The sequence below is a fragment of the Electrona antarctica genome (genome assembly GCF_951216825.1).
Source record: "Electrona antarctica genome assembly, chromosome: 21".
NCBI lineage: Eukaryota > Metazoa > Chordata > Actinopteri > Myctophiformes > Myctophidae > Electrona > Electrona antarctica.
The window spans coordinates 29224030-29236653 of NC_136802.1; the positions used below are offsets into that span (position 1 = coordinate 29224030).

Sequence of the window (12624 nt, forward strand, 5' to 3'; positions counted from 1 at the left end):
GTACTAATTCATCTATTATTTCATAATGATAGAACAAAGTCATAAAATATGGAACAAGAAAAACAAACAGTAAATAATTGATTATTTTTGCATTCTCTACAACTAACACACAGCTGTTTTGTGTGTGTCGTTGTGTTATATGTTGTCGTGTTGATGATGCATACAAGGTATTTCTCAAAATTGTGTGTACAGTGTGAATTATGTCAGGGTGACAGCCAGGCAATTCCGTTGAAGTTGATGTACTTCAGGGGCACGGTGGCACAGTCGGTAGCGCTGTCGCCTTACCGCTAGAAGGGTCCTGGGTTCCATTCCCGCTGGGGAAGCTGTGGGTGCTGTGGGCGTGTTCTCCCCTCCCTATCAGTGCCCATACCCACGGCGGGGTTGGCGAAAGGGCCTTTCTGTGTGGAGTTTACATGTTCTCCTCGTGTCCCCCCTCACAAAAAACATGCAGTAATCCTGGTCTCTAAACTACCTCCCCCTGGTCGGAATAACGTGTTCTTTGCACGCGCTACATCCGGCAGGGGAAGCTCTCCCCTGTCAGGTGAAAAGAAGCAGCTTGGACTCCTCATGCATAGAGTGAAGCATGAAGTCAGTCCGCTGCCCCCCAGGTTGGCAGAGGAAGTGTAGCGCCCAGGATTACATTAGATAATTGACACTGGGTAAAAAAATGGGTCAAAATTAAATCAAATGTATTAATTAATGAATAAAAAAAAAAGTTGATGCAATTCATGAACTGTGTTTACCTCGGGGCCTTTGCTGTACTCTTGACTTGAATTGTCAAAAGTAGACATACTGTGTTGACGTCTGTAATCTGTCTGTGTTCATCTAGGGTCCCGCCGGGCCTCCCGGGCCAATTGGACCAGCGGGTGGAAAGGTAAATTAAATTAAAAGAAGAAAGTCTGCACAACAGAAGACAATCCGCACACTAAACAATGCATCCATTACAGATTAGTTTATTTCCACTTATGTGACATTTTGTCATGTCTGATAAAGAGCTCATTCTAATAAATGAATTGCTATGGGAGCATTTTCTACCGTGTGGACTGTGGACATTTGCATTGTTTTTGTCCTGTCCTACACCTAGTATTTATTGTTTGGATGTGTGTGCTGCTTTCACATGATGTCTGAATGCTCTCTGTTGCTATACAAATATTGAATCTCAGTTACAGATGTGTTTGTTTCATTTGTTTATTTAATTGCCGTCAGGGGGATCAAGGCATGCCTGGACTGCCTGGGCTGGATGGTGAAAGAGTGAGTTGATTTGTATGCATTTTAAAGCATAGCTTGATCATAAATGTCTAGCTGAAATACAGCTGCTGTAGAAAATATTGATTTTGTGAATGAAATTCAATACAATTGTTTAATCATGCAGAGAGGTGTAGTCAATGGCATTACAATGTGTATGTAATGAAAGATATAGCCAAAGCTGTGAAAGTTATGTTATGTTTATTTTATTTTACATTGGACGAACCCAGATGCATTTTTAAAAGGCATATAGCAGGATTGCAAACACCTTTCCACAGGAGCCATTTCTATATAGCAGGCTTAGGTTATAGTGTTTATAGTGGTGTAAGTAAAATAAACAATGTATACAAGTATATCATGAATTAATTTTATCATCAATCTCAATATTTATAACCACATGGAAATTACGATGTTTACCAAATGAACCTCAGGGTGAACAGTCAAAATAGTCTTGAATGTTTGACTTCATGTATAATCATCTCTGTTCACTGTGTTCAGGGTTACAAAGGTTCCAAAGGAGACATGGGCATCCCTGGCTCGTCGGGAGAAAAAGGCACAACTGGTTTAACCGGCTTGCCAGTAAGACACCATGAATTAAAGTAATCAAACCAAGCCAACATTATGTTGCTGCAGATACAGCATTGTGCCGAATGCTGCTTGCCTATGCTTACATATTGTTTTTCCTATTCACCACAACTAAGACTCCTTGAGTGCCACCCATTCACCCAGTACGCTTACGTGGCACAGGTGGATTAGACTAAAGGGCAACACACACCCATGTTGTTTTACACAGGACTTCTAAAATTGTTCCTTCTTCCTCAGGGTGTGAACGGGTTCAGAGGGGATAAGGGAGAATCTGGTCTGCCAGGTCCTGAAGGTTCCTCGGTATGTCACTACGCTTAATTCATTCCCTTTCTTCAACGTCTTTTTTCCCAATGGCGTTCCCTGCCAAAGACGTATTTGACGTATTTGAGTTTTTATTGATTCAGAATAGCCTCTCTTATATCTACCTTATAGTCGTCCGTCAATGAAATGTTTCCCCGCCATCCACTTCCACTATATAAGCGTGATCTTAGGCCGTGTTTTTCTCTGAATTGAGGTGATTGAATAGAACGTCCATGTTAGTGGCTCATTAAAACAATCGTCGCTACGTCGCGGTTACAATATTAACGCTTCTGTGACTTTTAAAGTTACGACGCGACAGCTATAGCCTGCAAATTTGCTTCCGGCTCATTTGTGGTGAATTTGGGGGTTTTAAAAATAAAATACCCCGGCCCGTGCATCCGGCCGGCAGGGAAGCGACAACGCCAGGGTTCAATGGCGGTGGTCAACTGACACTTAACATGTTTAAAAAAAAAAATAAAAAAAAATAAGGATAGAACCCCCCACACAAAGCTATGGTTTAGGCTTAATTATTTCTCTTAACACATTCAGACCGTAGGATGTGTGGAGCCGTCCTAGCTAATCCAACCGATGGATTGTGAGGACGTGTACACACGTCCTAGCGCTTTTTCATTGATATCAAACGAAGAAAAAATATATTCTGATTTTTTTTTATTTTTTTTTGGAGGGTTGGCCTCTCCTTCTGCAATGTACTCCTTGCTGTTGTTGTGGATAAACCTGAGACATGTAGGTTGCTGTTTGAAAAGGTTTTTGCGCCTCTACTCGTTGTATTGGGCTGTATTGACGGTAATAGAATGGCGCCTACAGTATATAGGGTATATTGCTGGCTCCCTGCGGTCATTTCAAATGGCCAGCAGGAGGCGCTGAAAGAGTTTTAAGAAGTCTAAACCATACAGCAATGTGGTTCTATCCTTAAACTACGTTCTGCTTTTAACCCATTTTGACCTGAGATCAGATTCTAAAAATGTCTTCTAAATCCTGACGGTTTTCTGAAAAAGCTATGTTTCTATGTCAGTCATTCTTCGATTTTTCAAAAATAGCAGATCTACAAGCTCGTAGCGCGCCACTCGGTGGCGCGCTATGAGCTTGTAGATCTGCTATTTTTCAATAGCTAAAGCATAACATAATGCTACGATGTGCGTATAGTTAGCCCTTCATTGAAATTCAAAAATAAAATACATTCTCTCTCATCTGTAGATCACTGGCCACCCAGGGCCTCCAGGGCCTCACGGACCTCCAGGGCCCATGGTGAGTTTGTCCGTCTCAAAATGATCAGAATGCTCATCAACGTATCTTATTTTAGTGCATCCTATGCGGTGTGCATTCATTTAGCGTAACATGAAATGGTGGATGGTAATGTTCATGCCGTCTTCAGTGTGAGGCAACATAATATGTAATAACTTAGAGCAGTGGTTTTCAACCAGTGGTCCTCGTGGGGGTTTCAGGTGGTCCACAGCTAAATGATGGAGAGTTGGTAACCAAATGGACCCTTCTAGATCTTTAACTCTTGAGAGTGTAAAATGAAACCAAATGGACCCGTAAGAGTCCATTTAGTTTCCCTCAAGAGTTGCTAAATTATTGTTAAACATCTGCATCAATTAATTTACAAGAAGTCTACACAATTTGAGAATGTAGAAGAATTGTTATTTTGATCAATGTTGTCTCTGTTATCTCTCCTATAGTACCAACATCAATACAGCATGGAATTGGGGACAAAATATTTTGGGTCTGAGAGGCTAAATCTCATCAAATGGTGGTCTGTGGCTCAAATGCCAAAGAAATAATGGACCTTGATATGAAAAGGGTTGAAAACCACTGACTTCGAGCAGTGGTTTTCAAACCTTTTCAATTTTCATACATTATTTATTTTGTATTTGAGCCACGTCGGACCACCATGATGACATTTAGCCTCAGACTAAGCCTCAAAACTAAAGAATATTTTGTTGTTTGTTGGATTTTGTCCACAATTCTTTCCAAATTGATGTTGGTAGCACAGGAGAGACAACAGATAAGAGGTCTTCTACATTCTCTAATTGTGTAAACTTCTTGTAAATTAAGTAATGTAGATGTTTAACAATAATTTAACTCTTGAGAGTGTAAAATGAAACCAAATGGACCCAGGGGGGTCCATTTGGAAGAGTTAAAGATCTAAGGGTCCATTTGGTTAACAACTCTCCATCATTTAGCTGGGGACCACCTGGAACCCCCTCAAGGATCACTGGTGGTCCCCGGACCACTGGTTGAAAACTACTGACTTACAGGTCTTAGAGGACACTAGGTTATGAACTGAGAATGAGTAATGACACATTCATATAGGGTGGATCTTCTGACGCAATCACTACAGGGTGGATCGTCTTAAGTAATACTTAATTCATTACTCATTCTCAGTTCATAACCTTTGCTTATTCATTGTGTATACTGCAGTAGTTGCATGCCCTTGCTGCATGCAACTACTGAGCAAGGCAGTGGCCGAAACGTGTTTGGCTGCACACAAAATAGACATCCTTTTGGGTGGTTCATCTTTGAAAAGATGTACTGTATATACATTATTTTAAACGATAGTCTAAAATCTAAAAGTAATTCCAGTGCATATTTAATTTCATTGGAGTCTGAATTGAATCAGAATATCAGCAACTATAATCACATTACACAAATTTGCATAACAGGGCTATGTATGCACACTTTTGCTTTCTCTTTTTTTCTAACAAATCCTAATGTCTGTCACCACATTTATCTTTTAAGGTCATCATGAGAGGCTAAATTGTCTTGACTGCAATTCTATGACGGTGCTTTAGTGCACGTAGTAAAGTGTTTATCATAGCAACTCAACTGCCACATACTGTGTACAGTAACGTACATGGATGGCTGTCGGTTATGTGAGGATAGGTTGTCTAGTGACCTTAATTGTTGTTAGTCAGAGTTTACGACTACTGCTTGTGGGGTGTGATGATGCAATAGGCTAAATTGTCTTGACTGCAATTCTATGACAGTGTTTATCATAGCAACTCAACTGCCACATACTGTGTACAGTAACTTGCATACACGCAAACTGAACTATCTGGTTCTTTTTTTTATCCCACAATTTTGTAATGTTTTTTTTTCACCCAGTGTCAATTATCGAATGTAATCCTGGGAGCTATACTTCCTCTGCCAACCTGGGGGGCCTGCGGACTGACCTCATGCTTCCTTCTATGCATGAGGAGTCCAAGCTGCTTCTTTTCACCTGACAGGGAAGAGTTTCCCCGGCCGGACGTAGCACGTGGAAGGAACACATTATTCCGACCAGTTCCTTTCCCCTCCATCAGGTGCCCCGGCTGGCCAGGGGGAGGTAGTTTAGAGACCAGGATTACTGCATGTTTTTGTGAGGGTGCCTATACCCTAGGGGACACGGACATGCAAACTCCACACAGAAAGGCCCTTTCGCCAACCCCGCCTCGGGTATGGGCACTGAGGGAGGAGAGGACACACCCCCAGCACCCACAGTGTCCCCAGTAGGAATCGAACCCAGGACCTTCTAGCTGTGAGGCGACAGCACTACCGACTGTGCCACCGTGTCCCCTAAAATATATCTGGTTCTTTAAGTATTGGAAATAATGTGTAGTCTTGAAAGTTAGAGTCCCTTGTCGGTACAATGGAAACAATGTGTATGATGGTCTTCAGGGTATTAGCTTCTTTCCAACTAACATTATTGTATTTGTTTTCAGGGTCCTCATGGCTTCCCTGGACTGAAGGTAATTCTCAGAAAGGGTTGGAATTTACAATTACAACCTTCCTTATCTACATTGTAAGAAGGATGTATGCATATGACATCATATAGCACATATCAATCATATAGCACATCACAACAGGATGTACTGTTTCCACCTCCATGCCTAGGACTTTATGATTTTCTTTGAGGGGGAGACCCAACCCAGTGGTGTCAATAGAGTCTGCTGTCATAGCAAACTATACCATATTAATAATACATTTAACATTTAATGTCAAACTTCAAGTCTTGCTTTCTGTCCCGTGAGCTAATTCCTGATCATCTTGCCACCTAGGGAGACGGGGGGCTGCATGGAACAAAGGGTATCCGTGGGGAGCAAGGTCACAAAGGGGACCGCGGACCCTTGGGTCTGCCTGTAAGTAATGTGCATATAGCTGTGCACCCTCGCATATCCCCCAAAACACACATCCCTGCCCGTCACTTCTTCATTTCCTCTCTCCCTCCTAACTTATATTTCCATCTCCTCTCCCATCACTTCTGGCAATGTTTCTTGTCCGTGTGTGTGTGTGTGCATTAGCACAAATCTGTGTGTATGTGCGTGTGTTTGTGTGTGTGTATATTCAGTGTGCGCGGCAGCGTGTGTCGTAATGCTTCACCGCTTTACTTCTCATTCCCTTGAGCTGACCTCCGTGTAACATGTAATTTTAATAGATGTGTATACCCTGTCATCCACCTGCCCCCAATAACAGCAATTAAGTGTCTGTTATCACTTGTGATCATCTTGTACTAATCCCGCCTTGTTCATGTCACTCATACCTCCATAACCACGCAGGGAGCTTCTGGCTTGGACGGCAAGCCCGGAATTCTGGTGAGTGTCATTTTGACCAAAGACATCACCACCCAACCTCTATCTCGTTATATGTCCAGTGTTGATTTCGTCGACTAACGCCAGGGCTCCACCGGACGCGTTGCGTCTCCGTCGTGTGCGTCAAAAAACGCACCGGTTCAATTTTAATGCACGCGTTAATGTCACGCAACGTGGGCAGTGGAGCCACCCTTCATTGATTAAAAAGGGAACATTCCCTGACGGTGACGGAGACGCGACGCTGACGCGCCCGGTGGAGCCCCGGTGTAATACTATGACGAAAACTGTTTGTCTACTATACCTTTTTCCACTGAGGAAAACTAAATGAAAACTATAAGCTATGATGACTAAAACTGAGACTAAATATATTGACAATTTCGTCAACAAATAAAAACTAGACTAAAATGTTAGGACGGGACTAGTGGAGTCATTTTACACTTGGTTGCATGCTGAAAATAGCAAATCTACAAGCGACGCGTTGTGAGCTTGTAGAAGTGTAAAATCAGTCATTACGATAACTGTAGATTTAGTCGACTAAAATCTTATGATGTTTAGTCGACTGAAACTAGACTAACACTAAAACATTCCAGGTGACTAAAATGTGACAAAAAACTATTCAAGAGACTATGACTAACTAAAATCTAAATTTTACTGTCAAAATCAACACTGGTTATGTCCCCTCTCACCTTCCACTCCCTCCCCCCTTTTCCCCTGCCAATCATTGTTGATGTCACCCCCCCATCCTCTGAATAGGCACTGTGTTTCATCCTGCCTGAAGATATACTGTAAGGTTATGCGAGGTTCCAGTCACTTCTGAGAACTTTTCATACATTAAAGTTTGTTTTAACTCCATATCCTCGCCTCTGCTTTTTTGAGTGCTCGGATCTCTTCTTCTTTTTAAGCCTGCATTCCAGTTGATCCTATATGAGCACCTGCAGTATACTTTTTACACTTACACTTTTTTTAATCTGGCACCTGGTTAGCTTCTATGTTTTTTTTTTTTTTTTTTTACTTCTGAGAACTTGTTTGGATATTACATCTGATCTAGTAGTCTGAATCTTGAATTAGGCCGCGCACAAGTTGAGTTTAAACCCTTACTGTAAAAGCCCTATTCTCAAAAATAGCAAAAACAATCGAACTACAAGCTCACAGCGTGTTTCGGTGTGACATGTTATGAGCTTGTAGATAATTATGGTTGGTCACAGCTGTGACAGGAGGCACTTGAAGGCTCTTGTTTGTCCTGTGTGCCATTAACACAGCATTAACAGTAACACACTGTGTCAGCATTGTCTCTTGTGGTCAGTGCATGTGAATTACAGTAGCTCGAATACTGAGAATGATACAATATAGCCATGTCATTACTTGCTTTTTTTGTAGCAATACATTAAAGGACCACTTCACCACTTTTCAACATCTCTTCATATAATTGGTCCACTAATGTTCATGATAAAACACCACCATTTTTTCCTACTCAGTCTGTGTCTCATTGGAGGGCTTTGGGCAGTTCGGACACCCGTCCACCAGTGACATCATCATTAGGCAGATTTCTTTTTAAACAAGATTTGTTTTAAAATATATTTAGATTTTTATCATCGTGAGAACGATGGCTTCAACTTTTGCATTGCAACTTTTCAGGAAAAGAAAGCCTGCCGTTTCTATTAGCTTGGATTCACCATCGATGATGTCACTGGTGGACGGGTTTCTGAACTGCCCACAGCCTTCCTATGAGACAGAGTAGAAAAAAATGGTGGTATTTTATCATGAACATTAGTTAGGACCAATTATAGGAAGAGAAGTTGAAAAGTGGTGAAGTGGTCCTTTAACAACACCGGTGTAAATGTGACTACTAAACATGAAACATGAAACTTGATTTCCACCTCAGGAATTTGTGGAACAGGCAATCGTAATCAGCATTACTTTGCAGTTTGAATTGAGCATTAAAGACTCACCGTGTCAATGTTCATTTTTGTAGGGCATGGATGGACCTGCTGGGCCAGCTGGTCCTGCCGGGCCAAAGGGTGACTTAGTAAGTGGAGATTTTCATTTAGGTAAACTAGTATCCGTTTTATGCACAAAATATCATGATATGCTTAAATTACCCGTAATTTGAACATTATTTCTGAGCTTTCTCTTCAATTATAAGAGTTGCTTCATTAAAGATACAATCTGACGTTATTGTAAATAATCTGTATTGTAGAATGTGCTGGGTAGCACATCAGATGTGCTTTTTGATTGAAATTGATTGAAATATTTATTAACAGTTTGCAGAATTACAGTACATTTCAAGCACAACTCAATACAAAGACTGTTTACTGCGAGTGGACGACCCAATAAAGCATTACACTTGTTTACAAGAGGGTCCACCTTGTTCAATTCATCAAAACATTTAGAGACGTACAAATAGACACTTCTATATAGTAAAAAAACAGGAATTCATCATAAAGATATTGTATTGTAGTTTGCACATTGTTCGTTGCATTTACCTCCTTCCATTGGGAGAAGAAGTCGGTGGACAAATAATCTATGGTTTGCAGGTTGAAGCTTAACAAGCTTAACTTGATGAGTAATAGCTAACTTACTGCCCCAGAAGGTTGTAAAGTTGACTTCATTCATCATTCAGTATCATTAATTAAAATAACGTTTTCTTTTTGTATCAGGGTGAGAAAGGTGCATCTGGGGAACCTGGACCAAGGGGACCCTATGGATTACCTGTGAGTTTTTTTCCCATGTTTACCATGTGGAAGTCTTGATTGTCTAGTTTGTTGCTGGCTTAGAATCATTCTAAAGCATTAAACGCAACACCAATGTTCTCTAGACTAACCAAACGACATTATACAGTAACTACAAAGGTAACAACCAAGCAAATCTTAATTAAGTAATTGTTTCTTTGCTTGCAGGGTTCAGCTGGACAACCAGGCTTGGATGTGAGTCTTTAATGTCCGTTGTTATGTCCACCAAAGCTAGTATGGAAGACAAATAATGTCCAGCTAACAGAGTTTATTGCTAAACATATACTTTGTGTAGGTGGTATATTGCAGCAATTATTTTCCCTCCTGTTACACATCCCTTCACTTTCTCCTGTGCTTTCCTTCATGTTTTGTTCTTCTTTCACTCTCCCTCTTCTGGCTACTTCTTCTTTTTCTATATTTATACGTGAGTATTGGAAAAGGAAAGCGTAATGAACTGGAGTTGTACTTTTGCAGGGGTCGCCAGGCTTAAAGGGAGACAAAGGTGACCTTGGGGAAAGAGGAGAAAAGGTAGACGTACTGTAGCGAATCGATGCTTGTCAACTCCTTAACATTACAGAGAAGGACTGATGTCAATGGACAGTGACTGTGTCAGGGTTTATGGCTGGTATTGATCTAATCACAATGCTGGATTTTTATCCAAATATAGTATATAGGCTAGATATTGTTTTTCTTAACGGATATGTTGGATGGTTGGTTGGTTGGTTGGTTGGTTGTGGTGTACAGTACATCATTTGGAAGGGGTGTAGGGTAGATGCTCGTGATTACATTTGTTTCCTGACCATATTGGGGTGCTGGGATTATGGTAGATATAGTACTTCAGGTACATTTGAATTCTTACTCAGGAACAATGTATACATTCTGCCTTTATTCTGCCAAAGATGTAATCTACAGTAGATTTGAACAACTGTAATAAGAGAGATTTTTTATTTCATGTAAATACATACTGTCAAGCCAACATCTGTTCTGCACCATTGATTTGCCATCTCATCTGTCAGAATCACATACCGTTTATAAAAATCACATTTTGAGACATCCAAAAGTGATTTCAAAACATTTTGTTTTTTGTTCTTAATACAGATTAGCCAGTGATGTTCAGTAGAATTAGATCCAGTCCATTGACAACAGGCAGTTTAAAACTCACCTTTATGGTTTATGATTTGGTTCCTGTTTTCTTGTTATTTTATGGATCCATGCATGAGCACTTGCACATACATTAACCCACCCCACCACTTTATTTGCTTTGGTCTGTCAACAACCCTTGCTTGAGTAAAATATTAGTTTGCCTTTCTAAAAAAAATCACTTCCAAGTATTGTGTGTGTGTACATTACACTGGATAACAATTAACGGGTGCTTCGCAAACTACTTCTCAGCTCTCAAACTTATTTCTCTCTCTTTAAAGTGTTTTCAAATGTAACAGCATTGTTTTATGTTTATATCATATAGCATAATTTACACAATATATCATATTATTTGCAACTAATACTGTTCCAGCTAATTATTCAGAGCTGTCTAGACTGAATTGGACAGTTGGTCTTATGTTGCACACAGCTGCTTCTGTTCAAACTATAAGCTACATTTACGGTAAATTCAGGAAGTCCAATTTTAGTTAACAGTTCTGCATACTGAGTTGTTATAGAACATGCATGCATAATTACTCTGTATTCCCTTGGATCACTTTACAAGAAAATGTGCTACTCTGAACTGTCTGATGTCTTGTTTCCAGTCTTTCTCTCTCGTTTTGCACGTGTTGAATGGTTGAATTTATACAGCATTTTATTCAGTTAAGAAGTTATCTGTGTATTGTTGACTTGTGTTGATTTGAGAGTAATCTTTTCACTCATTGAGGTGACATGATTCTGAGGTGGGAACTTTGACTGTTAGAAGTTTGATATGAGCTTGTATGGACTCATACAGTGTACACAGAGTGATCATACAAGTCCATTTTCACACTGGTAAGGACCATGGATCAAGATACAGTTTTACCTCCGTTTTAGTTGTACGGTTAATGCCGCTGATGAATTACCATTAATGCGCCATGTTCCTCTGGAGGTGTTTTCCTTGCTTCCTTATCTCTTCCCCTGTCGTCTTGACACCCCTTATAGTGACCACTTCTCTCCTCTACTGCCTCTTACTTCTTCCCCTTCGTTGTTACCCTTCTATCCTACAAGTAATATTCTGGAGCACCCACTTCTATCCAACTATCTAACCCTCCCATGTGGGCTTCTAGCCTCCCTATTTAATCCCTCTCCCCTTCTAATCGCAGTTCTGTCCCCAATGTTTAATTTTTTTTTGACTTCACCAAACTATTGTATCCACAGGGGGAGAAGGGAAAGAAGGGCAAAAAAGGGCCTAAGGGAGAGAAAGGAGAACAGGGTGCCCCTGGATTAGATGCACCCTGCCCATTGGTATGTCCCAGCTGTGAGCTGGAAATCACCTCCAAGCCACCTTAGAACAGTGGATCCAGAGAGGAGAAGCGAGTCGCTGAATGACCTGACACCCGGTATCCCGCTGCCACAGTCTAAAAATCACCAGAGCCAAGCGAACTAGCCATTTAGCTAGTTCCAGAATCTAATCCACAACATAAATATATATTGTCTAGTCCTTCTTAGAACTCATCATTTTTCCGCTGATGTTTTTGATTATGGGGCTACACATTTCTTTTCTTCAAATTCTTATTCAAAAAAAAAAAAAAATGTGTTGCTATAATGAGACACAGAGGTGGCTCCCACGTATAGATTACACTGCCAGGTATAAACATACGAGAAAAGGATTTCTCCATAGCTTATCATTCATTCAAAACTACAGACCTCAAGTTGGCCTCACTGCGGTGTCAGCAAGCTCATGGGGCCAGCTTCTCCTCTCTCCCCTTCCCCTCTCGCTATCCCTCCAGAGTGGATGGATGCATGGGTTTAGAACTGGCCACTTCTCTCCCAGTTAACACTCCTAGGTCGTCTTTACAAACAGGGTTTCCGGGGCTTTAAGGGTGAAAAGGGGGAACCAGGGCAGCCTGGTCTGGACGGGCTGGATGCCCCATGCCAATTGGTACGGTATTTCTCTTTTCCTGTCTACCTCCTTCCCACCTGCATGCCCACTCACTCACCCTTTGACCCGCCCCTGAAGCTATGCAGGCCGGGGGACATTTCATGCTGCCACT

At 41.1% G+C, this 12624-nt stretch overlaps 1 protein-coding gene across 1 annotated transcript in view; it reads left to right on the forward strand.

Annotated features, from left to right (window-relative positions):
- Positions 1-12624, forward strand: part of col25a1 (collagen type XXV alpha 1 chain) — a 206068-nt gene that overhangs the window by 188095 nt on the left and 5349 nt on the right. The window contains exons 23-34 of the mRNA XM_079491602.1: positions 830-874; positions 1207-1251; positions 1744-1824; positions 2068-2130; positions 3346-3396; positions 5853-5879; positions 6189-6269; positions 8692-8745; positions 9377-9430; positions 9617-9643; positions 9923-9976; positions 12435-12512. Of these exons, the coding sequence (XP_079347728.1) occupies positions 830-874; positions 1207-1251; positions 1744-1824; positions 2068-2130; positions 3346-3396; positions 5853-5879; positions 6189-6269; positions 8692-8745; positions 9377-9430; positions 9617-9643; positions 9923-9976; positions 12435-12512 (660 nt within the window). The remainder of the gene's footprint in view (positions 1-829; positions 875-1206; positions 1252-1743; positions 1825-2067; positions 2131-3345; positions 3397-5852; positions 5880-6188; positions 6270-8691; positions 8746-9376; positions 9431-9616; positions 9644-9922; positions 9977-12434; positions 12513-12624) is intronic.